Source organism: Jaculus jaculus, chromosome X (assembly GCF_020740685.1).
Source record: "Jaculus jaculus isolate mJacJac1 chromosome X, mJacJac1.mat.Y.cur, whole genome shotgun sequence".
Lineage (NCBI taxonomy): Eukaryota > Metazoa > Chordata > Mammalia > Rodentia > Dipodidae > Jaculus > Jaculus jaculus.
In genome coordinates, this window is record NC_059125.1 from 94784119 (window position 1) to 94811071 (window position 26953).

Consider the following 26953-nt stretch of genomic DNA (forward strand, 5'->3'; position numbering starts at 1 on the left):
TTCTCTGCTGTTTTCAATCATATATTTTTTTTAATCTTCTCTACAGAGTCACACTCCCAGTTCTCTTTCATGACTCACCTAAAGTACATTTCCTCTCATGAAATTTTCTTAATATGATCCAGTACAATTCACCTTTTCTTCCTCTCTCTTCACTCCATTTCCATAGGTGATTCTAATATTAATTCAAATCACACTTTATGGTCTATTTTCCCTATGTTTGTTTTATCTGACTATGAACTTCTCAGGAGCATACACCAGGTCTTTTCCCTCTCTGTTCCTCCTAAACTCTAGCCATGCTGAATCCACTGTTATCTGAATATTATTTGCCTTTCTATGACATCAGCTTTTGCACAGGTGGGCCAATTTCCTCAGAATGCCTTTCTCCCCTTTCTCTCCTTCTCTGAATAGACAAATAACTACTTTGCCTTCAAGATTCATCTCAAATTCAGTGTTTCTGAGTCTGAGTATTTTTGGATAAGTTTGGCTTTTCCCACTGTGTTGCCCCTGACTTACCAACCTTAATTACAGCATCCCATTGTAATTATTAGCCTTATTTGGCTGTCTCCTCCATCCATCTCATAGCCATTGATCTTAGCCTATAGCATGACAGGTAAACAATAAACATTTTCCTGGCCAACAATTAAAATCTTTATGGCACATGAAAGCCTGGAAAGAACTTTGGGGTAGGTCAGTAAGCTTTGAATACCTATCTGTATAATTGGTCCATGCACCTGTGGGGAGGGGCTGGCTTCACAAGCCTTTTCTTCGTCTTGTCTCTTAATCTCCTTATTATTCTTCTAGGTGCTTAATGCTCAAGAGTCAGTCTACTGCCTGTCCTCACCCTACATGAGCCTTGGTTCTGATGCAATCTATGGTCATGCAGGGATGCCCTTACACCCTCCCACGATGTCATGAGTGGCGAGCTGCTGACCGGTTTCATCACAACAGCAGCCTCCGAAGCTCCTGTCCCCAGCCTCAGGTAAGTGCCCAGTAGAAAAAGAAAGACCTGTGAAGAAAATATGGGCATAATATTTGTGTGTACCTTTGGAATACTTGTGCTTTCTAAAGCTCAGGGGAACATTCTACATAAATGAAAACCTTGTATAGCATGGACCTCCTTCAGCACATCACTTTTCAGCCATGTGGCAGTTTATGGGAGCCATATACCAAATAAGGATGTTAGGCTAGGCCATCCAAGGCCCACTTTGGCTAATAAGGGCTAATTCCATGTTACCCTTCTTTTCATTTCCTCTCGAGTCTTTAGAGACTTCCTTGAAGCTCATAACTGAGCCCAATTGAAAATTCCCTGAGCTTCATATCCACCTCTCTTCTCTCTCCTTCCCTAAGAGTATGGTGAGGGTGGTGTGTATATCTGTCTGTATATGTTGGCAAGTGAGTAGAGGATGTGTGAGATGCAGTAAGCTGGAGAGGAAACCCACCTTTCCCAACAGCAAGGTAGGGAGGTGCAGGAAACGTTGGATACAGCAGGGAGAGGCATAAGCATATTTTGGGTTGCTCTGCAATGCTGTGGGGGTGTGAGCAAGTGCTATATCTCCTAGAGTTTCACAGATGGGCTGCAGTGCTGAATCACTTCTAGGGGAACCGACAGCAGCTGAATCTATAGGGAAGAGGAAGGAAGAGAGAAAGTCAGTGGAGAGAATGTGGGTGTGAAAAAGAAACCATTTTTAGAAGGTAATGAGGAAAAGTGGAGGTTTAAAGAGGGATCAGGGTCAGGTATTCCTGAGTTGTTTTCCCAAATCTAACCAGAAAGAAATTGTCTACTACACTCTCAAAGCCTTGTCCCTGGAGAGGAGCTTTCACTGGGTTGAGGCACTGAGAGGTCTGAGCCCTTCCAACATGTTTTCTTGGTCATTTTCCACCCCTATAAGCCTTACCATCTAGGAAGGGGGACAGGGGTTTCAAGTTTTTATTGTGAATGGCATAACATAGCCCCTCTCTTCTGCTATGATCTAGTTTCCTTCCTTCTTATACTGCCTTTGTCTTAAAGGTTCAAGGGATACATAGAGAGCCTTGTGGGGAGTGGGATGTGAGAAGCAAACATCTTGGCCACAAAAGACAGAAAAAGAAAGCAATTGTTAGGGAAAGAGGGGGAAAGAAAGTCACTCTTCATGACTTGCCTATATAAATAAAATGTGCTTGACTCTGCTGGGAACTGGGAAAGGAGAACAGGACTCTGGAGGAAAATGTGGGGGCTGGGTGGGGGCTAGAAAACTAAGAAGCGGGCTGGAGGGAAAAGAAGGCTAACATAGGTGGAGCCCAGCCCACTGTGTGTGCTTCCCCCAGAACAGAGCCAGGACAGCTTGGTCGTGGCTGGGTCACAAGGGGGCACTTCTAATTCTGAGGCATTCCCAGTCCAGAGGACTTTGTGAGACTGATTTGAGCTGCAGCCTATAGCTGGAAGTAACTCCCCACTCTTGGCCTGTCATCTCCTGCCATCCCCTAGCCATCCTAGTTGGCTCCACTTAGACCCCTAGAAAGGGTCACACAGCTGTTCCAACTATTCCTGTAGGTGGATCTCAGCATGGAAACAATGTGGAACTGTGGAAAGCCCAGAAGACTCTGTGGGAGATAAATAAGGATGGAAACAGAACCCCTTTTGGTAAAAACAAAGTGTTTTCCCGAAGTGCTAGGGGTGGGGGCCCAGCTCGGGAATGTTAACCTTTCTCTAGGCAAATCTGTTAGAGAGGGGGACTAGTGACCATTTTTAGGAGGGGCTCTGCCCCTCAGCCAGTGGCTTAAGGGAAAGAGCTTCCCTCATCCCTTCCCAGTATAGCATAGTATAGCATAGGCCCCAACAGGAATCCCTCTGGTCCTGGTTCCCTTTGTGGAGCTGTGACTTACGACTGAATGACTGACCTCTATTCCTCCATTTCCATCCGTCCCAAAGGGATGCCACAAGATCATCTACTTTCTTCTGACCCTATGGTACAACTAGAGGTCTGAGGGTCATGGCTCTCTCCACCCCTCTTTGCCTGTCAAAGACAGGACAGAACACCCCTTACTTTTATTTTACTTTTTATTTGCAAGCAGAGAAAGACAGAAAGAAGAGAGAGAGAGAGAATGGATGTACCAGGGCTTCTAGCTGTTGCAAATGAATTCCAGATGCATGTACCACTTTGTGCATCTGGTTAAACATGGACATTTGGGAATCAAACCCAGGTAGTTAGGCTTTGCAGGCAAGCACATTAACCATTGAGCAATCTCTCCAGCCCACCCCAAACTCCCTTGTTTCCACAATGGCCTCTAATAAGGTTTCTGGCCTGTACACTTGAAGAAGATAATAAGACTCAGATGGATTTTGCCACCCCAGCTTCCTAATGCTTCCATCCCATAGTTCTGCCCCTAGGTGCGCCACACGCAGTCCTCACTATGTCTGAGGAGGCTCACTTGGTTAGTTGAAGACAAAGCTTATTTCCCAAGTTCATCCTCGAGAAATTGCTTGATAAAAGTTTGTCACCAAAGTGGTGTGGTCTTTATGGTCCATCTTAGAAGAGGGGTGGACTTAGAACCAGAGTGAGTGTAGTTTCCATGGAAAGTGAAAATTAATCAACAAGAGCTGCCCGCCGTATGCCCTTCCTCAGCACCATGGAATGCCCAGTCCCACTTCTGCTATCCTTGCCAAGGAGGGTCACCCTGGCCCCGGTGTGGCGGGCCCATTTGGGAGCCAGCCGGAATTCCCAGAAACAAAGCTCTGATTCACTGGCCAGGCTCTGACATAGCCGCCCCCTTCAGATTCCTGGGGGGTCAGTAAACAAACAGGGTAGCAGCCCCCACCTCCTGGCCTGGCTCAGCACTGCCTGCCTTCCTAAGCTGGCCTGCTCAGAGTTCCTCAGGACTCTGGCTGCTTGCAGCTTACCAACATTGTGCCCACATTCCTGCTGAAGGATAATCATGGAACTGCCTGGCCCTGCCATGGACTCTGCAGGCAGCACAGGTAGGGTCCACTCACAGGCTACAGGGTGGCTGAGTTGTGAACTTGGCCTCCAGAGCCTGGCCGCTCCCCTACTTTCTTACCATGGTGTGTTTGCAAGCTGTGGTTTTAATGGAACGTTTGGTTTCCTATATTGCTTGGAAAGCCATGCAGGCTGGAAGTATGGTTTAGGGAAGTGGGGAGACTAGAGGAGTATTAGTCATTTGCAAGGCCAGCTTATATTATTGCAAGTAGGAAAACAGGTAAATAGGCAGATAGGCATGTGTGTCTTCTCAGGCAGGGTAGAGCAGTTCAGGTGGAGATTTCAAACTGTGTTATGGCTAACTACATTACTTAGGGGTATTTGGTTTAACAACCATTCTCCTAGATCCCACAATTCACAGAGTCCTACCAGCATCTAGGAGAGTAAACAATAGACTTTAAGTCTGAGAGCCCAAGGCTAGAGTTGGGCAGGCTCCACAGCTGGGTCTCTTGACTGGCGACTCTGGTCAGAGTCCTTTAGCCCTTTCTCAGCCTATGTTCACCTTCATGACAGTGTTTGTTAGGTTTTCTGACTTGTGGGAAATGTGGGTTGGAAACTGCGGGAAGTAACAGCAAGGAGTAGATACATTTGGCGAGCAGAATATCTAATACTGATAATTCATGATTTGCTTCTTCTCTGAATCATTACAGGGCAGCCCCGCACCTTTATTTTCTAGAAGGTTGGGTAAATTGAAGTTTGAGCCTATTTTATTTTTTATTTATTTTTTTTAAATATTTTTATTTATTTATTTGAGAGCGACAGACAGAGAGAGAAAGACAGGTAGAGGGAGAAAGAGAGAATGGGCGCGCCAGGGCTTCCAGCCTCTGCAAACGAACTCCAGACGCGTGCGCCCCCTTGTGCATCTGGCTAACGTGGGACCTGGGGAACCGAGCCTCGAACCGGGGTCCTTAGGCTTCACAGGCAAGCGCTTAACCGCTAAGCCATCTCTCCAGCCCGAAGTTTGAGCCTATAGTTTGGTTTGAATGTCATGGTTGTCCATGTTGGAGCACTTCTGACCAGCTTCTTGCTGAATGCACAATCCCATTTACACGGTGGTCCTGTCAGAATTTACAATGGGTAAATAGTGATAGGAGGAAGAGGACATGCGCCAAGAGAAGACCTTGCAATCAATAATACCCCAGAGTCCATCTGTATCTCACCCTTGAACACACTCACATAGGACAGGCTGGGATTTGTGAATCCTACCTCCAGTTCTTATCTCCCCTTGTTCACTCATGTCCCACTTCTCACTCCAGGATCACAGGATATTTGTGTTTCTGTACAGGTTAGAGCTGCTGTCACTATCCCGGCACCTCCTTGGGATGATGCTGGGGACCCTTGCCATAGTCCAAAGCTGTTGAACGGATCTGTGGGTGCCATTGGCTCCCTGGAACAATCAGCCATGAATCTGTGTTGGAATGAAATAAAAAAGAAGTCTCACAACCTCCGGTAAGGCCTGGCCCCTAGACACAGGTATTTGAAGAATTGGCTGTGGCTCCTTTCAGCCACTTCACTCCTTCTTTCTCTGGTCCTGAAGAAAGAGTCCTGTTTAGAAGTCAGCAGGTTCCTTTTTTTATTTTGTATTTTTTTCTTTCTTCAAGGAAGGGTCTCGCTATAGCCCAGGCTGACCTGGAAATCACTGTATAGTCTTAGGGTGACCTTGAACTCACAGCGATCCTCCTACCTTTGCCTCCTGAGTGCTGGGATTAAAGACATGTTCCACCACGCCCTGCAGGAGATTCCTTTTGAAGCCTCAGTTTTAAGCACTTACATCATCTTGGATAAATCACTTGAATTCTCAAAATTTTAGCTTCCACTTGGTTTTGTTTTATTTTGAGACAGGGCCTGATATTGAAGTCTATACTGGCCTGGAACTGTGAACTGACCTTGAACTTTGGAATCACCTTTCCTTATTTCCACAGTGCTAGCATTGCAGGTGTGCACCACTGCCTCTGGCTTATTTTTTTCTTAAAGAAAAAAAAAAGTTTAGCCAGGTGTGGTGGCACACGCCTTTAATCCCAGCACTCGGGAGGCAGAGGTAGGAGGACTGCCATGAGTTCAAGGCCACCCTGAGACTCCATAGTGAATTCCAGGTCAGCCTGGGCTAGAGTGAAACTCTACCTCATAAAACAAACAAAAAAGTAAGCAACCAGGAAAAAAAGTTTAAGTAGAGATATTATCTGTCTTCACTACCTTACAGTGTTGTGATGAGGATTCAAATAATATGGGAAAATGCTTTCTAAAGTTCAATGTGCTGATGTGTAAATATAGGAAAAGATAATTTCTTATCTTTTTTTAATTTTTAAATTTTTATTAACATTTTCCATTATTATAAAAAACATCCCATGGTAATCCCCTTAATTTCTTATCTTAATGGACCTCTAGCTGGACAGGTTTCAAATGTACATGTCCATATTTTTATGTCCTCCACTCATATTCAGGGGTTATCAGCTTACCTAAGGGCAACTCTTAAGAACCTAAAGGCAATTTTTATATGTTGTTTTTTTCCCCTACCTTGTGGGGGGGGGGGCTCATTTTTTCATCTCCGTCCTCTATGGCCAAAGCCCAAATTCATGACTTCTGGTGGGCTCTGATAGGGTAAGGTAGCATGGAGAAATTGAAAGAAGATGGGCCCTGAAGTCAGATAAACTTAAGTTAAAATCAGCTCTACCAGTGACTTAACTGTGTGACCATAAACAGACTCACTTCATTGGGCAATATTAAGAGCTACACCATAAGGTTGTCAGAATTAGTTGAAGCAATAATTTATAAAGAGATTGGCAGAGGCGGGCGTGGTGGCGCACGCCTTTAATCCCAGCACTCGGGAGGCAGAGGTAGGAGGATCGCCATGAGTTCAAGGCCACCCTGAGACTACAGAGTTAACTCCAGGTCAGCCTGGACCAGAGTGAGACCCTACCTCAAAAAAAAAAACCAAAAAAAAAAAAAAAGAGATTGGCAGAGGTGTGGCTAGTAATAGACAAATATCATTGTAATTGCCAGCTAAGGGGAATAGGTTCAATGTCTGTACAAAGCCTTGTGTAGCTTCTAACTTCCTGCCATTTGGATCTTGGCTCATATTTCATTTGTAGGTTGAGGGGAAATAGACAGATGATTATATAATGTGACTCTTTCTTCTCTATATCAAGCCTGTAGTTGATGATTTTGTCATCTTTTGGGTCCCGTAGTCTGTTTATTTTGTATGCATCCTTGCAAGTGTGCATGTCCACACTCAACCATCCATCTTGTCCTTCCCACTGACCGCATCTCTCCTGCTCAAAGAGCAGGCTTAGGGCAGTCAGTGTTGCTGAGCAGTTTGATGTGATTTAAACTCTGTCAGGACAACGGGAGAACCAGACAGCTGTCACCCCTAATACCCTTGACCAGTTTACTACCTCTACTGGTCTGATGCTGGGCATGCAAATGAAGTAACCAATCTGTAAAGTGGCATTTTAAACCATTTGAGTTTTGGATAGCTAGCCATCTGTGTTCCAACCTATTGGTTTTTAATAGTGCACACCATGTAGAGGGACCTTAGGAGTGTCTACGGGTGGATATGGGGAGGGCTCTGGGCCTCCTTCCACTTCAAATAGAGCTGCTTCTCTTGAATCCATTTTATATGCTAAATCTCCACTAAGTGTGGTTTTTAGAAAATATATTTTGCTACTTAAAAGAAGATTGAACATTAGTGTTCTTACCTATTGTGCACAGGGCTCGCCTAGAAGCCTTTTCAGACCACAGTGGAAAGCTTCAGCTCCCACTCCAAGAGATTATTGACTGGCTCAGCCAAAAGGATGAGGAATTGTCAGCACAGCTGCCCCTGCAAGGAGATGTGGCCCTGGTGCAACAGGAGAAGGAGACACATGCGGTAGGTTAAAATCAAGGAGAGCCTCTCAGCCTGAATAGCCCTTTACAGTACTCTGACAGACAAGCCTGCAGTTCTGCGCAGATGTCTAAAGCAATAGGAGAGGTTATGCTGTCCTAAACTGAGGCTAGCACTCTACAGAGTATGTCAAGTCTTTCCATCTTACTCAAGTGTTGATAAAGACATAAGCAAATGAATGACATAATGTTAAGGAGAAAAACATGTAGGACATAAAACTGTACACACAGACGGGTCTAGGTTGCATAAACATGTATGTGGATGCATATATATATATATATATATATATATATATATATATATATACATACATACATACATACACACACACATACATACATACATACATACATACATACATGACCTAACATCATAGGAGGGAACTACATTAATATTTGACAATGTTTAACTCTAGGAGATTAAATTGCAATTCTTTTTAATTTTGTTCCTTATACTTTTTTGAAATATTTAATATTTAACTGAGATATGTTATCATTGTTGTCAGAATATCACAATAACTATCTCTTTGCTTTTATTTTGTTGAGCTAGGATCTCACCATATAGCCCTGGTTGAGTTCATACTCACTATGTAGCCCAGACTGGCTTCAAACCTGTGGCAGACCTCCTGCTTAAGCCTTCCAATTGCTAGGTTTACAGGCATGAACCACCACACCCAGCCTGACAATTTGTATTTCTTAAAAAATTAAACTCAGGTCCAGACCACACACAAGCCAAAACAAAAATAAATAAATAAATAAAAATCAAAGTAGAAGAGATACTAATCAAGAGGAGGAAGAAGTTCATCAGAAAAGAGATGTGATGGAGGGTCACAAGAAGGTAATGGGAGGGAATTATGATCAAAATACATAATATACCAGTATAAAACTTGTTAATGATTTTTTTCTTTTGTTTTTTCGAGATAGGGTCTCACTCTAGCCCAGGCTGACCTGGAATTCACTATGGAGTCTCAGGGTGGCCTAGAACTCACGGCAATCCTTCTACCTCTGCCTCCCGAGTGCTAGGATTAAAGGTGTGCGCCACATGCCCAGACTTGTTAATGATTTTTTAAGTCTTCAGAGGAAAAATGAATACAGAATTAATAGAATATAATAGGAAAACCAACTATAACTGCATGCTTTGGCATGGCTGAACTTACAGATAGTATGAATTGAAAAAAGCCATATACAAAAGCACACATAGTGTATGATTCCATTCACATGAAGTTCAGTGCTGAACTTGGTGGCTCATGCTTATAATTCTAGCACTCAAGAGCCTGAGGTAGGAGGATCACTGTGAGTTCAAAGCTGCCTTGGGCTACAGAGTGGGTTTCAGGCCAGCCTAGGATAAAATGAGACGTTGGTTCAAAAAATTCTAACAACAACAACAACAAAAAGGCCAGGCGTGGTGGTGCACACCTTTAATCCCAGCACTTGGGAGGCAGAGGTAGGAGGATCACTGTGAGTTTTAGGCCACCCTGAGACTACGTAGTGAATTCCAGGTCAACTGGGGCCAGAGTGAGACCCTACCTCAACCCCCCCGCAAAAAAATCTAACAAAGTAGACAGGGGCTGGAGAGATGGCTTAGCAGTTAAGGGGCTTACCTGTGAAGCCTAAGGGCCCAGGTTCAAATCCTCAGTACTCACATATGCCAGATGCACGAGGTGGTATAAGAATCTGGAGTTTGTTTATAGTGGCTAGAGGCCCTGGTGTACCAATTCTCTCTCTTTCTCTCTCTGTCTCTCTCATAAATAAAATAATTTTTAATAGGCAATGAGGCACCCCCCAGAGATTGACTGAGGCTTTTAGGACCCCACAATGAACACTAATAACCACACTAAGCAGGACCCTCAGGAGAACAGGGGCAGAGGAGAGAGAATATAAGAATATAAGTTTTTTATAAAAAACTTTAAAAGTAGGCAAAATCAAAGGTGGGAGAGGATTATGATCATAGTATATTATCTATATGTATGGGGATTTTCAATGAAAAATAAAAAAAGAAGAAATGGTAGGCAAAAATGAATTGGTGTTTTGTCAAATCAGTATTGTGAACATATTTTAGGGTGAAGGATGAGATTGTAGCAGAAAGAAGCCATACCAGAAAGCCTTCTGGAATGCTTGGTCTCAGTACTGGTTACTCAGATGGAGTCATTGTGGAAATTCTATCAAGCTATACCCTTTTTATTTGTGTACTCTATGTATATTTCATAAAAACTTTAAAGTTTTTTTTTAAATCTTTTTTGTTTTAAATTTATTTATTTATTTATTTATTTGAGAGCAACAGACACAGAGAGAAAGACAGATAGAGGGAGAGAGAGAGAATGGGCGCGCCAGAGCTTCCAGCCTCTGCAAACGAACTCCAGACGCATGCACCCCCTTATGCATCTGGCTAACGTGGGACCTGGGGAACCGAGCCTCGAACCGGGGTCCTTAGGCTTCACAGGCAAGCGCTTAACCGCTAAGCCATCTCTCCAGCCCAACTTTAAAGTTTTGATATACATCCTGATCATCCCATTTTTGATTTTGGTAAGCTCCTTATAGGGGACTTTCTGAATCTTCCAGAAAAATTGGATTCACCTCATGTTTCTCTGTGCCCTGTAGCATTGCCAGGCTCACTTTTACTAAATAGACCTCCCAGAATTAAAGTGATTTTTCTGTCTCAATGGATGGCTACACATCTTTTTTTTTTTCTTCTGGGTAACCCCAGCTAATACCAGCTAATGCCAAAGGATCAAATGCACTGAGGAGGAGGAGAGGTTGTTAACCATGGGATGAAATTTAAAGCTATTGAAAGACTTCCCTTTCTTGGTGATCATCCTGCTAAATTTCACAGGCTTTTATGGAGGAAGTTAAGTCTCGGGGCCCCTATATCTACTCTGTGCTTGAGTCAGCTCAGGACTTCCTGTCCCAGCATCCATTTGAAGAATTGGAGGAGCCTCACTCTGAAAGCAAAGGTAGGTGGTCTTCCACTTATCCCCACATTCTTCTTGAGCCATATACCACTAAAAATCCTTTCCTGCTTTCTTCAAACTTATTTTTTCAGATGTTATTTAGAAAGATAATTTTCTTCTGTGAGATCAAAGTTGGGGAGGCGCAAGATCCATAATTGTTAGTAAAAGGAAAGAGAACAGAGCCTGAAGGGAGGGATCACCAGCAGTTGGACCAAAACTGTAGGTGGATCATGTCGGGCTTTGTAGAGACATTAAAAACAAGCAAAACCACCCAAATTAGTTGACCTGACTAAATGAACTAAAGGCATCTGTCCTTCCTAAACATTGTTTGTTCACCTGACTGACAATCCAGGACTGGACTTACTAGTTGTATAAACCTGTGCTTTGGTTTTCTCATTTGTGTATGAAGATACTAATGAATAAACCCATCATAAATTGAAAATATAAAAAACTCATGCTTTATTACATAGCACATGTGGCAATGTAGTTATCAACCCACAACTAAAAATACTTTTAAAATCTAAGAAGTCAGATTGTGCCCTTTGAGAAAAAGAAAATTGATTGTGGCTCTTCGATACTGATCATAGTCACTTCTGGTCCTTTCAGTTAATAGAGAGGCACACTTCCCATCCTCATTCAGATAAAGTCGTCCCATGGGTGTTAGGTCTGAGAAGTAGTCTAGCAAGCACTCTGCTCCAGAAAAAAATCCCCAGCCCTCTGATATAGGAAGTGAATACACTGGAAAGGAGCCTTCATTATTTGAGCCCTTCATCACTTCCATTTATATTGTTTATTTTTGGTCTCCCAATAGGCAAACTAGTACTTACTTTACTGCCAAATGGGTCACATGAATGTGTGTGTGTGTGTAAACAAGCATGCACCCACGCACCAGCCCGCACATACAGGCATGCATATGCATTTTACAAAGGGATGACCTTGCTTCTGTCTTTCCCTGGCTGCCTCTGCCTGGCTAGCCTGATCTGCCTTCCTGCCTGTACTCGCAGATACCTCCCCCAGACAGCGAATCCAGAATCTCAGCCGCTTTGTGTGGAAGCAGGCAACAGTGGCCAGTGAACTGTGGGAGAAGTTGACAGCCCATTGTGTGGACCAGCACCGCCACATTGAACGGACTCTGGAACAGCTGTTGGAGATCCAAGGGGCCATGGAAGAATTGAACACTACTCTGTCCCAAGCTGAAGGAGTCCGAGCCACTTGGGAACCCATTGGAGATCTGTTCATTGATTCACTCCCAGAACATATCCAGGCTGTCAAGGTATGCCAGTCCACTCCCTTGGCTGTAGTTGTTGCATGGCCTTTTTTTCTGGGGAGACATGAACACACATGTATTCACCCCAGATAGGGCACAGACAACACACCAACATAAAAATTTGCACCCAAATCCAACTTTGGTTTATTGGACTTACTTACAGAGTACAGGTGAGGGGCCAGCTACGTTAACCACAAAGTCCTGCCTTATTCTGGATGGTGATGTCATGAAAGCTGCATCATGGAGTCCCTCTTACAGTTAATCTTCTACTACCTATACTCTCCAGATGCTTAAAAGGAAACGTTTTATTGCATTTAAATGAGAAAGAGAGTGTGTGTGTATGGGCACATCAGTGCCTCTTGCCACTGTAAAAGAACTCCTGAAGCATGTGTCACTTTGTGCATCTGGCTTTGCTTGGGTACTGGAGAACTGAATCTAAGCTGCAGGTCTTGCCAGTGCCTTTGGGCTGGGGAAATGACTTAGCAGTTAATTCACTTGCCTGCAAAGCCAAAAGAATCCAGTTTCGAGTCTCCAAGTCCAATGTAAATAAGATGCACAAGGTGGCACATGTGTCTGGAGTTTGTTTGCAGCAACTGAAGGCCTTGGTGTGCCCATTATCTCTATGTATATTCCTCTCCCTTTCTCTCTCTTTATCTCTCAAATAAATAAATAAAATTAATAAAGTTAACAAAAAGAAAGTATGTTTAATCACTGAGCCTTTACCCCAGCAATCTACTGCCTATATTCTCTAGCATCACCTAAGATTACATGTAGCTTCAGTGGGAGTTGCAAGGAAGGGAGACATATGGAATCCTAGAAAAGGGTCTAGTGATCCTCACCTCCTCTATACTATGGAGTATGTATATATAGCTCTATTACCATTACCATAGACTTGGCTATCACTGTATTGCTCTGCTCCAAAGTTGGCATGACTACCAGGCCAAAGTAGTCTCTACTTCAAAATGGTATCATGATATGAAGGGAGGAAAATTCATACAGCACAAGTCCTGTCAAGACCTGAGGTCTTTCACCCTTCAGTGTACCCTTGCTAAGACTGCATTGTTTGGCCTGGACCAAAATTGAACCTCTCCTAGTTAAGTGCTAGATTTGGGGATAATTTGTCTATAGTGTTCTTTGTTCTTATATTATCTTCTCTCTTCCTGAATTTCCAAAATGAGGAAAGAAAGTTGGGTAAGACCAATGGCCACCCATTGTCTAGTGTCCCCAGTAGCCAAGCAGCTAGTTTGTGTTGTTGAAACAAAGTCTTGGTGTAAAGAGGGAAGAGTTGGGGTGAATAACTAATGGGTCCTCTTTCCCACTTTCTGTCTGCTGTGGCACTTGGATTCTGTTTCTCCAGTTATTCAAAGACGAATTCTCTCCTGTGAAGGATGGAGTAAAATTGGTTAATGATCTGGCCCACCAACTTGCCATTTCTGATGTGCACTTGTCAATGGAGAATTCGCGGGCTTTGGAGAAGATCAACATCCGGTGGAAACAACTCCAGGTAGAAGAGCAACCTGGAGTGGGTCATGAGGAGGCACCAATATGGCTAGGCTTGGGGGAGGCACATCTTCAGGCCCAAAGGTTATAAAGGAGTATTGAAATGAAGACTACACAGGTAAATAATAGTAGAGAATGTCATCAGGAAACTGGCTTCTCAACCTCTAAGCTGCAGAGAGTGATGGATCTGGAAAAATGAGAGGGCCTAGTCTAGATTTGGACACATTGGAGAGATGGGGGAGGGGAAGAGTGACTGTGACTTGGAACTAATGAGGGTCTTATCTGACCCTTAGTGGTGCTAGAAGAGGAGGAGGAGTTCTGTAGGAGAGGCTGGAATAGGAGAAAAGCCAGCCTTGGAGGAAGCTCATAAAGATGCTTTGAGGCACTTTCAGATCCACCACTAATTAGTTAGAGTGAAGCCACTGCCTTCCTGCCTGTTCTATCCGTAGGTGTCAGTTGGTGAGAGGCTTAAGCAGCTTCAGGATGCCCATCGGGACTTTGGGCCTGGATCACAGCACTTCCTCTCCTGTACGTGAGTCAAACTGGACTTCACTTTGCTGAACCTCAGCTATCTTCCAAGGGAATCTACTGTTGTTCCCCAGGGGCCTGCTGGAGTCCAGTATACTTTACCACCAAAGAAGCAGTAAGGGAAAAGCAGTGTAGTATGTTTGTTTTAAAGAACAGGCTCCTTAGTCAGAGAGACCTGGGTCTGAGTCACTGTCCCTTACCTCAATAACTGTGTAAATTAAAAAAATGTGTGTAACTTTTTTTGAACCTCAGTTTTCCCATCTGAGAAAGGGGAAATATTGCCTAACTGATTGGATTATTAAAATTAAATGCCTTTATTTGTTTAACAATATTTGTTGTGGGCCAGATACCTTTCTAGATGTTAAGGCAATCTCAGTGAACAAGAGACAGAAATCCCTAGACTTGAACAGTTGACAGCCTATCATAGAAAGTCATATCATGAGAAAATAATCAAGTATGTATAAGATCAATTGGTGGCAAGTACAATAAAAATCATTAAAGCTAGGAACACATGCATAGGAAAGACTGGATTTAAGGGAAGAGACACTGTAGAGGTTTTGCTAAAAAGATGACATTTGAACAGAGGCCTAAAGGAGATGAAAGAATGAACCATGTTGACAGCTGAGGTAAGAGTACACTAGCCAGAAATTCCATATCCATAAACTAATGAGGCAAGATGCTAATGAATAGCAGAGATCTATGGAAAAGAGAGCAAAGAGAGATAGAGCAGTAAGGAAGAAAGCATTGTAGGTTAAGGTAAGAATTTGGGATTCTATTACAAGTGGAATAGAGACTTTTGATAGGGTTGGAGGTGAAGGATGACATGATTTGACTCACGTTTCAACATAGTGTTGATGAAAGATTGTTGGGAGGCAAAAATGGGAGCAGAAAGACTTGTCTTGAGGAATTTTGCAATAATCTAGGTGAAAGATGATGCTGCCCTAGACCAAGAGGGTAAGAATATATGGAAAGGAAAATTATATATGTACTCAAATTTGAGAATAGATAGTACCTGGCACTTTGTAGGAGCTCAATTAATGTTAGTCATGGTTTGAATTATTGTTTCGTCATCAGTGACATGCAGTCATGTCTACAGAGTACTCTTATTTTTATTTTTTTTATTAGATATGGACATTTTTAGTATGTAAACAATACATGTTGATACCATACTTTCCCTCCTCCCTGCCCCATTTCTGAAGAGGCCTTCATTGTTGGGGATGCATATTAACCCCATGGGGATTGTAGGTCATGTATTATGGAGGGGAGAGGCAATGACTCTGTGCAAAATGTCCCACCTTGTGGTTCTAACAATCTTCCTGCCCCCTCTTCCACAAAATTCCCATGCTGGGAACATTTTAAGTCTACTTCAGTGATAGGCACTTAGGAGCCTCTGGATCTCTAGTTTGGTAGGTGTTGAGTGTCCTCTGTGTCTATCTCCTTCACCCTTGTGCTGATATCACATTCACAGAGAAAGCAGCACTCTTGCTCATCTCCCCAGTTCCTCTGTGGTTTTAGCTGGGGTTGGAACGAAGTGCACTGGGTCGTTTATCTCCTCAGGTCTAGCTACCATCTGAAAAAGAGAAGCAGATTCTGCAATGGAAAGTGAAGTCAGCACCAGTTAAATGGGATAACCATTATTAATCTACAGAAAGTTTAAAGGGTATAGAACCCCTTGTAGTCCAAGGTTAATGGGAGCTTGACAATGGAAAGCAAAATCATTACGTGGATTTTATTCTGACTTGTTTTCCAGTTCCAGATTTACATTTCACTGAGTGGATCTGTTAGCCAATCCAAGGGCAGTTGGCTACCCAACATGGGTGTGTGCCACTATTGCACTTGTGTGAGCATCACATCAGGTAGTTTGCTTCTGAGTCACTTAGATTTTGAGTTGCTTGGACAGATTTTGGCCACTTTCCCCCAGTAGCTCATGTAGCACCTTCCAGCACTAGATGGGCTAATTGGGGACTGGCTCTCTTCCATGTTCCAACCAGGTCTCTCCATGGTCCATGCTGACAGCTGTGGTGTCTTTTAGTGGTAGGGTCTTACCATTAACCTCTGGCGGGTAATCAAGTGCTCTGATAGAAGCCTGTCTAGTGTGTTTTGGGAGATCTAGTAGGTCTCCCTGATCAACAGCTCACTGTGGAAGTAAACCACATCCTAGTACAGGGAATTACAGGCCAGCGCCAAGAGAAAAGAAAAAGGCAGAGAAGAAAGAGAAACAGGAGAAATTTAAGGTTAGGTTTCATCTCACACTCTCCAGGGCCCTTCCATTCAGGTGCTCTCCCCAAGGCCCCCTTGAGGGTTCCACCTTTTAGTCAGACTTCCAGGATATAGGATTCTATGGAACCAGTTAAATTTGGGTTCAGTTTTGCATCCCACACCCCACAATTCTTCCCCCAAGCCCTACCCTCTCTATTGTACAAGCCTTGAGATGTTATTCAGGTATATCAGCAACTTGGGCTGATCCGGGTTAGGAACCACAGATGAGTGAGACCATGCTACAATTGTCTTTCTGTGGTTGTGTGAGTTCACTTAGGATGATCTGTTCCATGTTTGGCCATTTTTCTAAAAATTTCATTGTGTCATTTTTTTCTTACTGCTGAGTAGAATTCTATCATGTAGATATACCACATCTTGGTTATCCATTCATCCAATGATGGGCACCTGGGTTGATTCCAGTTTTTAGCTATTATGAACTGAGAAGTTATAAACATGGTTGAGCAAATATCTCTGAACTGAGATGTGGAGCTGTTAAGGTAAATGCCCAGTAAGGGAATAACAGGGTCTGCTGGTAACTCTGTATTCATCCTTTTCAGGAGACTCCAAATTGATTCCCACAGTGGTTGTACCAGCTTCCATTCCCACCAATAGTGAATAAGAGTTCCTATTTCTCCACATCCTCACCAACATTTGTTTTCATTTGATATTTTTTAATGTTTGCTATCCTTACTGGGATAAGGTGGAATCTCATAGTTGGTTTAATTTACATTTCCTTAATGGTTAGGGATGTTGAACATTATCTTACATGTGTGTTAGCCATTAGTAATTCTTCCACTGAGAACTCCCTATATAGTTCTCTGCCCCACTTTTGGTGTGGGTTGTTTGATTTTTTAGTGTTTAGTTTTATTAAGTTTTTTTGTAGTTTCTAGATATTAGGCTTCTGTCAGTGGTATAGCTGGCAAAGATTTTCTCCCATTTGGTGGGTAATCTATTGGCTCTGCTTATGGTATATTTATCTGAGCAAAAGCTTTTTAGCTTCATGAGATCCCATTGGTTGAGTGCTTCTTTAATTTCCTGGGCTACTGGGGTTTTGTTCAGGATGTCTTTTCCCAGTCCTATATTGTAGAGAGTGTCTCCTATTTTTTCTTCCAGTAGTTGAAGAGTTTCAGGTCCTGTATGGAGGTCTTTAATCCATTTGGACTTGAGTTTTGTGTATGTCAAAATGAGTGGGTCTAATTTCATTTTTCTACATATGGTCATCTAATTTGTCCAACACCATTTGTTGAAGATGCTGTCTTTTCTTCAGTCTTTATTTTTTTTTTTCAGTCTTTATTATTGGCACCTTTATCAAAGATCAAGCAGCTATAGTTACTTACTTGACCTAAGTCTAGGTCTTCAATTTTTTTCCTTTGGTCTATGTTTCTTTTTTTTTTTTTTTTTTACTCCAGTACCATGCTGTTTTTGTCACTATAGCTTGGTAATATAGCTTTAGATCAGGGATGGTGATACCACCAGAGGTGTTTCTTTTGTTGAGGACATGTTTGGATATCTGAGGCCTTCTGCCATTCTATATGAATTTTGAGATCATTTTTCAACCTCTGTGAAGAATAATGCTGGTATTTTTATAGCTATTGCATTGAATCTGTATATTGCTTTTGGTAGAATTGGCATTTTCACAATAATAATTCTACATATCCAGGAGTATGGGAGTACTCTCCATCTTCTCAAGTCCTCCTCTATTTCTTTCCTGTTTGTTTTTATGTTTTCATTATATATGTCTTTCATATCCTTGGTTAGTACTATTTCAAGGTATTTAAATTTTTTTTGCTATTGAAAATGGGACTGCCTCACTGATTTTTTTCTCTATAGGTTTGTCCTTTGCATATAGAAAAGCTAATGATTTTGTGCATTGATTTGAATCCTGCCACTTTGCTGAAGTAATTTATCACCTTTAGAAGTTTTGAGATGGAGATGGAGATGGAGACTCAGGTCACTTATATATAGGATCGATCATGTTATCTGCAAGTAGGGCTAACTTCTTCCTTTATAATTTGAACCCCTTTTATTTCTTTCTCCTGTCTTATTACCTGGGCTAGTACTTCTAGTGCTATGTTGATGAGCAGTGGAGAGAGTGGGCACCCATGTCTTGTTCACTATCTCAGTGGGAACTCCTTGAGTATTTTTTCCCATTAAGTATTATTTGGGATTTAGGAACTTTATTATAGTCTTTACTGTGTTGAGATATAAACTCTCCATGCCTGTTCGTTCCAGTGTTTTGGTCATGAAGTGTTGTATTTTGTCAAAAGCCTTCTCCGCATCAATTGAGATGATCATGTGGTTCTTATGGTTCAGTTTATTTATGTGGTGTATTACGTTGACCGATTTCCATATGTTAAACCATCCCTGCCTCCCTGAGATGAAACCTACTCGATCAAGGTGGATAATGCTTTTGATATGTTGTTGAATATGGTTTGCAAGGATTTTGTTCAGGATCTTTGCATCTAAGTTCATTAGTTGCATCTCTTTCTAGTTTTGGTATTAGGGTGATGCTAGCTTCATAAAAAGTAGTTGGGGAGGATTCCCTGGTCTCAGATTATGTGGAGCAGTTTGAGAAATATTGGTTTCAGTTCTTCAATGAAGGTTTTATATAATTCAGCTGAGAAGCCATCTGGTCCTGGACTTTTCCTTTTAGGAAGATTTTTTATTATCTTTTCCATCTCCTTGGATGTGATAGGTTTGTTTAAGAGATTAATCTGTTCTGAGTTTAGTTTCAACAGGTGATATGTGTCTAGGAATTCATCCATTTCATCTAGAATATTTAGTTTGTTTTTTTTTTTTTTTTTGGTTTTTCGAGGTAGGGTCTCACTCTGGTCCAGGCTGACCTGGAATTCACTCTGTCATCTCAGGGTGGCCTTGAACTCACGGTGATCCTCCTACCTCTGCCTCCCAAGTGCTGGGATTAAAGGCGTGCGCCACCACGCCCGGCATTAGAATATTTAGTTTTATGGAGTGGAGGTTTTAGAAGTATGTCCTAATGATTCTTCCAATTTCATTGATATCTGTTGTGATCTCTCCTTTTTCATTTCTGATTTTGTTAATTTGAGACTTTTTTTTTTTTTTTTTGCTTGATCATATTGGCCAGGGGTTAGTCATTCTTGTTTATTGTTTTTTCAAAGAACCATCTCTTTGTTTCATTGTTTTTTAAAATTGTTTTCTTAGTTTTCAATTCATTAACTTCTGCTCTGATCTTGAATATTTCTTTCCATCTGCAGTTCTTAGGGTTGGATTCTTCTTGTTTTTCCAGTGCCTTTAGGTGGCTAGTCAGGTTATTAACTTGGGAACTCTCTGTCTTTGTAATGAAGACATTTAGGGCTATGAATTTTCTGCTTAGGACTGCCTTCATTGGGTCCCATAAGTTTTGGTAGGTTGTGTTTTCATTATCATTCAATTCTTGGAATTTTACAATTTCTTTTTGATTTCTTCCATGACTGATTCATTGTTTTAAAATGTGTTGTGTTGTTTAGTCTCCAGGGGCTGGTGGAATTCTTGATGTGTCTCTTGTTGTTAATTTCTAGCTTTAAAGCATTATGATCTGGCATGATGCAGGAAGTTACTTCAATTTTCCTGACCTTATGAAGGCACACTTTATGGCCTAATATATGATCAATTTTGGAGAAGGTTCCATGGGCTGCTGAGGAGAATATGTGTTCTGTAGAGTTGGGGTGGAAAGTTCTATAGATATCTGTTATGTTGATTTATGATGTTGTTGAGCTCTATTATTTCCCTGTTGATTTCCTTCTTGGATGATCTGTCTACTGATGATAGTGGAGTATTGAAGTCTCTGACTATGATGGTGTTAGTGTTTATTTCTGTTTTATTGTCAAGTAAATTTTGTTTTATAAACTGTGGCATACCTGTGTTTTGCACATGTATATTTATGATTTTGATGTGCTCATGTTGGATCATTCCCTGATGAGTAAGAAGTGAACTTGTTTGTCCTTTTTGATTACTTTTGGTTTGAAATCTATTTTATCAGATATTAGTACAGCAACACCCTTTTTTATTTCTATTTGCCTGGAATATCATTTCTAACCTTTCACCCTGAGGAGGTATCTATTTTTAGTGGTGGGATGGGTTTCATGAAGACAGCTGATAGAAGGGTCCAGTTTTTGATCCATCCTGATAACCTGTGTCTTTTAATGGGTGAGTTAATACCATTAATATTTAAAGTTATTACTGTGAGGTTTGAATTAATCCTGCTGTGATGTGGTGTTTTATGGGGTTTGGTGTTTTCTTGTGGTTTGTACTATTTTGAGCCTGGCCTATTTTGGTTATTGTGACCTTCTTGTTAGCTTTTGAGATTGGTTGTTTGGCTGCTCTGTGTGGAGTATTCCCTCTAGTATTTTCTATAAATTTGGCTTTGTGTTCATAAAATCATAGAGTTTACTTTTTCTTCCTTCCTTTCTTTCTTTCTTTCTCTTTTTTTTTTTCAAGGAAGGGTCTCACTCTAGCTCAGGCTAAGCTGGAATTCACTATGTAGTCTCAGGGTGGCCTCAAACTCACAGTGATCTTCCTATCTCTGCCTCCCAAGTCCTGGGATTAAAGGCATGCGCCACCACACCCTGCTAGAGTTGACTTTTTCATGGTAAGTTTTTCTTTCACCATCTACTGTAAGGGATACTTTTGCTGGTTAGAGTGGCTTGGGTTGGAAGCCATAGTTTTTCAGACTTTGAAATGTTTGATGCCAGGCCCTTCTGGCTTTTAGGGTTTCCACTGAGAAATCTGATATGATTCTGATGGGATTGTCTTTGTATGCTGTGAATTGTTTCTCTCTTGGTGCTTTTAACACTGTCTCTTTGTTTATGTTTTAACTATGATGTGTCTTGGAGACTTTCTTCTTTGGTCCTGTCTGTTTGGTGTTCTGTGGGCTTCTTGCAATTGGATGGGGCTCTCTTTTGAGAGATTCATAAAACTTTTTTCAATAATTTTGTTTACTATGGTTTCTATGCCTCTGGCCTTGATATCCACTCTTTTTGGTATACCCATGATCCAGATGCTTGGTCATTTTAGGATGTCCCACAGTTCCCTCATATTCTGTTTGCTTGATTTTTTGAATTTAGCAAAGTTTTTGGCCTCCTGATCAATTTCTTCTGTCTTGTCTTCCATGTCAGAGGTTCTGTATTCCACATGAGTAACTCTGTTGGTGAGTGGTTCTAGAGAGGGTTTTATAATTTTTTATTTTCTGTTGTGTTATTTTGCATTGTGTCCATTTCTTTTGAGGTACAATTTAAATTCAAGTTCTTATTTTCTTGATGCTTCCCAGAGTTCATTCTTGCATTTGATCAAGTCTTTTTTAAGCCTAATCAATTATTATTATAATAATATTATATTGAGTTATTGTTATTGAGATCTTCCATTTCTTGACTCACCTTCAATTTATTCATATATCTTTGGAGGGTTCTAATGTTTTCTTCAATCAAGTTAAGCCTACTGTCAAAAGCTGAGTGCTCTAGGAGATGATTCTGTTCAATTTCATTGATATTGTTGTTGATTATTTGATGGTTTAGTTCCATGTCAGTGATTTTTTTGATCAGGGTCTCATTGGTTGTTTTGTTTTCATTTTGGGAATGAATTTCTGTTGATTTCTCTATGATTTCATTTGAGGCTTCCATTATAAGACTAGGCATCCTTGGTGGAGATCCCTCAATTTTGTTGGGTTTTTTTTTTTTTTTGCTTTGTTGTATCCCCATTTTAGGAAGACTATTTTATTGAGGAGGAAGCAAGTTTTTGTCCTTTGGCCCATCTACCCTCTGACTCAGGTGAACAGGGTTATTGGTACCCAGTGGCCAGTCAGAATACTGAGCAAAAGACCTGATTCCACACTCACACTAGGACCAGGCATCCCCAAGCAAGGCACAGTGGGATCTACCAGGGCCAGGGGACTGGGAGGAGTCAGGGAACAGGGATCTGGCCTACTTTCTCCATGCAGTGCCCTCTAGCACATGGACCAACTCAGGAATCTTGGACCAGGGAACTGGGAGGAGCCAGGAAGGAGGTCCTATTCATTCCACACCTAAGGGCCCCATGCCTACACAGTTTGTGCAGGGAACCCAGACAAGGGAGGTAGGAGGAGCCAGGAAACAGGGGTCTGGCCTACTCACTCCATACTGCTTCACCTGCCAGCACACAATCTGTGCAGGGAACCCAGACTGGGAAAGTAGGAGGAGCTGGGAAACAGTTGTCTGGCCTACTCACTCCAGACCATGGGGCACCTACAGCAGACTTTTATACTCAGGGAAATGACAATGAGCAGATCAGCCAGGTAACCTAGGCCTCCTGCCTAAGATCTTGAAGATAAAAACAGGGCCGAGAAGAATGAGTTTTCAGACAACCTCATGAGGAAAAAAAAATAGGCAGAAGCGCCCCCCTCCCCATGCCCCAAAGTTGAGAAGGCTGGCCTTCCAAGGGAAAGACTTTGAGTACCATGAGGAAAATAATACTCTGTATCCACAAGAGCAGTCCAGCTATGTCAGCTAAATGGTAGAAATAGCAACCTTCTCAGGGAGATGAGGATTTGAGTGGCCAAGATCAAATATTCCTATCCATGTTCTAGGCAGGTTTCTGGTATGGTAGGGTATTAGTGACAGCCTTTTCTCAGCAAAGTGTCTTTATTAAAAGTGTTTCCTTACCCTCTGGAGCTGACAGTGAAGATCAAGTATCATTTTTTGGGCTTAACCACATTTGGGGGGGGCAGAGATAAATCATGGGAATGACCCAGAAACTTGAAGAACAGTAGTGTTCAGATTTCTTTCTATTCTTCTTTCTCAGCCTCTGTCCAAGTTCCCTGGGAAAGAGCAATTTCACCCAATAAAGTTCCCTACTACATCAAGTGAGTGGTTGTCAGAATCTGAAACTGGTCAGTTGCCTGCCTATCCTCTTCCTTACCTGTCTTTCTGCTTCTATCTCTGTCACTTCTTGTTCATTGGAATTCCTCTGTCCACTCCAACTTTCCCTCCAACTCATCAAAAAGAGCTCAAGAGTCTTATCTGGGTGCTTATGAGCTCTCGTGTTTGGGGAATCTTAAAAGTTCACCCTGTCATCCTTTAGCTTCTTGCATCCAACTTCTTGCGGGTTGGTGGGTGCACAGAAGGGGTTTGGAAATATGAATGCTGGTGTTAATGATATTTTTGTTTGTAGCCACCAGGCTCAAACTACATGCTGGGACCATCCCAAGATGACTGAATTATACCAAACCCTAGGTAAGAAGGTGGAGTGTATATGGAGTGAGACTTTATACAGCTGTATTTTCCCTATAATTTCCATCAGTAGCTGAATTGTTGAAAAAGTGTACCACATATACACAGTGGTAAACACTTTCACTTTAAAATATCATCTGCAACAACATGGATGAATATGAATGATGTCATGTTAAATATTTCATGCCATGCACTGAAAATGCAATACTACAGGATCCCACTTATATAAGGACTTTAAAATTGCTACAGTCATGGAATCAAAATAGATTGGTCATTGTCAGAGGCTAAGGAAGGAGAAAATGTAGGGGTACTAGTCAAAGAATATGACGTTTCATTTATGTAATATGAATAGGAGATCTGCTGTACATCATAGTACATGCAGGTATTAATAGCACTTTAAAAACATTTATTTATATACGTGTGTGCACGCATGCACGCACACACACTCACACTATTGTCTCTTTCCACTGCAAAGAATCCAGGAAACACGTACCACTTTGTGTCTGGCTTTATGAAGGTGCTAGAGAATTGAGCCCAAATTGTCAAGCTTTGCAACCAAGCACCATTAACTGCTAAGTCATCTCCCCAAGCCCAGTAGTACTATTTTCATGCTTAAAAATTCAGAGGGTAGGTCTTAGTATTAAGTGTTCTTACCAGCTACATGCTACTTCTACTTCTTCTTCTTCTACTACTACTAAATACTATTACTACTACTAATAATAATGAAGATGGGGGAAACTTTGGTGATGATGGATAGATTTATGACATAGATTATGGTGATGATTTCATAGGATATACTTATTGCCAACTCATCAAGTTATGTACATTAAATCTGTATGGCTTTTTATGTTAATAATATGGTTTAAAAGGGAATTAGAAGGGCTTGAGAGATGGCTTAGTGGTTAAGGCACTTCCCTGCAAAACCTAATGATCTGGGTTCTACTCTCCAACACCCATGTAAAGCCGGATGGACACAGTGGCACATGCATCTGGAATTCATTTGCAGTGGTTAGAGACCCTGGCATTCTCGTTCTCTCTCCTTACAAATAAATTAATAAATAAATAAAATACTAAAACGTTTTAAAAAAGAATGGGAGGCACTTGCTGGAAAGAAGGGATTCAGTGAAGGGAATGGAATATGAGGAACAAAAACAAGTAATGGGAGGGGATTATAATCAAAAATATTGTTGGATGTTGTCAATAAAAAGTTAAAAAAGAAAAAATACATTATATACACATATGAAAATTGTCTGTAAAAGTTGTTTTTAAAAGAATACAAGAGAATCTTAATCAATAAACAGGTGGAGTGAAAGTGAGTGCATATGTTCAAGGGATTCTCCAGGATATGTTTTTAGTTTGTAAGTCATAACAATCATTTCAGCTTCTTTAAAGAAAATGAAATAGATAAGGAAATATAAGTATATAACATACCCTTAGCAAGAGTCAAATTTGATATTAATTGTATGTTTTATCTTATTAAATCTAGTAAGGAATTGCTGTCTGAAATGTATGTATGTATCATGATATAAGGTGAAGTTATTACCATGAATCTTGATGAACAAATGTTCGCAAATGACACCTGTGGGATATATAGCTGAATAGGTGGCAGGATGGTTGAATGTTCAACTTTGCTAGGTAATACCAAGTTGTTTTCTAAGTGGTCACGTTAGTTTGCACATCCACTCACATACATACCCTTGTGGGCACTTGTTATCCCAGATTGAATATTTTAGAAAATCTTGCAAGTGTGAAATGCTATCTTGTTATGGTTCTACTTTGTATTTCCCTGATCTGAGTGGGTCTCTTTCCATTCTTTGCAGCTGATCTGAACAACATCAAGTTCTCAGCTTATCGCACTGCCATGAAGCTCCGCAGAGTCCAGAAGGCCCTGCGCTGTATGTCACCACTTGCTCTTCCCCTTGGCTTCCTCCTCATCCTCCTAGTCCCTCATCTGTCTGCTTCTTACCGCATGTATCCCATCTTAACCAGAGTTATAGATTGGTTTTATGGGAACTCTCCATGGGCTTGGATATGTGGGCTGTGGATGTCTGATCATTCTATTCATGCAAGGCTCAGACTTGTTCAGATGAGCCCCACAGATATCCAACTCCTTGTCTCTTTGCCCCTTCCAAAGTGAATAAGCAAGCAACTTCTTATAGCAGGAATTATCCCTGCTCATGAATTGCTTCTGAGGGTTATCAAATGTGACAGTAGAACTGTTGAAGCAAAAGTTAGTGCTTGGGCATTAGCCAACACATTGTCTCATCTGGCCTTCCTCAGGGGCACTTTTAGCTTAAGCTTTCTGGCCCAGGTGTCTAGCTAGGTTGACTCAGCATCAGAGATAATAAAAGTATCCTCCTGATGTGTGTCATATTTCTGCAGCCACACATGAGCCTTCACAGCCAGTATCTGGGGCTCACTGGCAAATTTATTTGCAGTTGAAACTTATGGTGGGCTGGGGGTTTGCTCAGTGCAGAGTGCATGCCTAGCGTGTACAAGACCTGAAGATCAATTCCCAGCCCAGCACCCAAAGTCATTTTTTTAAAATTTTTTATTTATTTATTTGAGAGCGACAGACACAGAGAGAAAGACAGATAAAGGGAGAGAGAGAGAGAATGGGCGCGCCAGGGCTTCCAGCCTCTGCAAACGAACTCCAGACGTGTGCGCCCCCTTGTGCATCTGGCTAATGTGGGACCTGGGGAACCGAGCCTCGAACCTGGGTCCTTAGGCTTCACAGGCCAGTGCTTAACCACTAAGCCATCTCTCCAGCCCCCAAAGTCATTTTTAAAAAGAAAATTTTAGGTTAAACAATGAGAAATTTAATATTGGATATGACCCAGTATGAGTAAAAACAACATAGGAGGAGAGTTTAGTTTACATCTCACCATCTTTTCAAACCTAATGCCTAAGGTGAAAGAATGTACGCACATAGAGACATGCTGAGCTAACTTTGGGGTTCTCTTTTTGCCTTTCTCCTCCTTGGGATGGAGGTTTAGGTAAAGGACAAACTTGTGCCATACTTGCAAATGTTTGGTCTAGATATGGAATCAAATTTGTTGATGCTGGGCCGGAGAGATGGCTTAGCGGTTAAGCGCTTGCCTGTGAAGCCTAAGGACCCCGGTTCGAGGCTCGGTTCCCCAGGTCCCACGTTAGCCAGATGCACAAGGGGGCGCACGCGTCTGGAGTTCGTTTGCAGAGGCTGGAAGCCCTGGCGCGCCCATTCTCTCTCTCCCTCTATCTGTCTTTCTCTCTGTGTCTGTCGCTCTCAAATAAATTTAAAAAAAAAATTAAAAAAAAAATTTGTTGATGCTGTGGTCTCACTTCCTAACAAATCCCTGGGATCCTACTTTTGACTGTATTTTTTCCTTTCTCCTTTTCTTT

At 41.7% G+C, this 26953-nt stretch overlaps 1 protein-coding gene across 2 annotated transcripts in view; it reads left to right on the plus strand.

The window, feature by feature from the left end:
- The window catches only part of Drp2 (dystrophin related protein 2), a 59868-nt gene that overhangs the window by 13446 nt on the left and 19469 nt on the right, over positions 1-26953 (plus strand). For both annotated transcript variants that reach the window (XM_045140903.1, XM_004668781.3), the window contains exons 2-11: positions 802-979; positions 5260-5423; positions 7683-7839; positions 10684-10804; positions 11806-12074; positions 13426-13572; positions 14018-14096; positions 23145-23205; positions 23514-23575; positions 25393-25467. In XM_045140903.1, coding sequence (XP_044996838.1) covers positions 863-979; positions 5260-5423; positions 7683-7839; positions 10684-10804; positions 11806-12074; positions 13426-13572; positions 14018-14096; positions 23145-23205; positions 23514-23575; positions 25393-25467 — 1252 coding nt within the window. In that variant the 5' untranslated portion in view covers positions 802-862. The remainder of the gene's footprint in view (positions 1-801; positions 980-5259; positions 5424-7682; positions 7840-10683; positions 10805-11805; positions 12075-13425; positions 13573-14017; positions 14097-23144; positions 23206-23513; positions 23576-25392; positions 25468-26953) is intronic.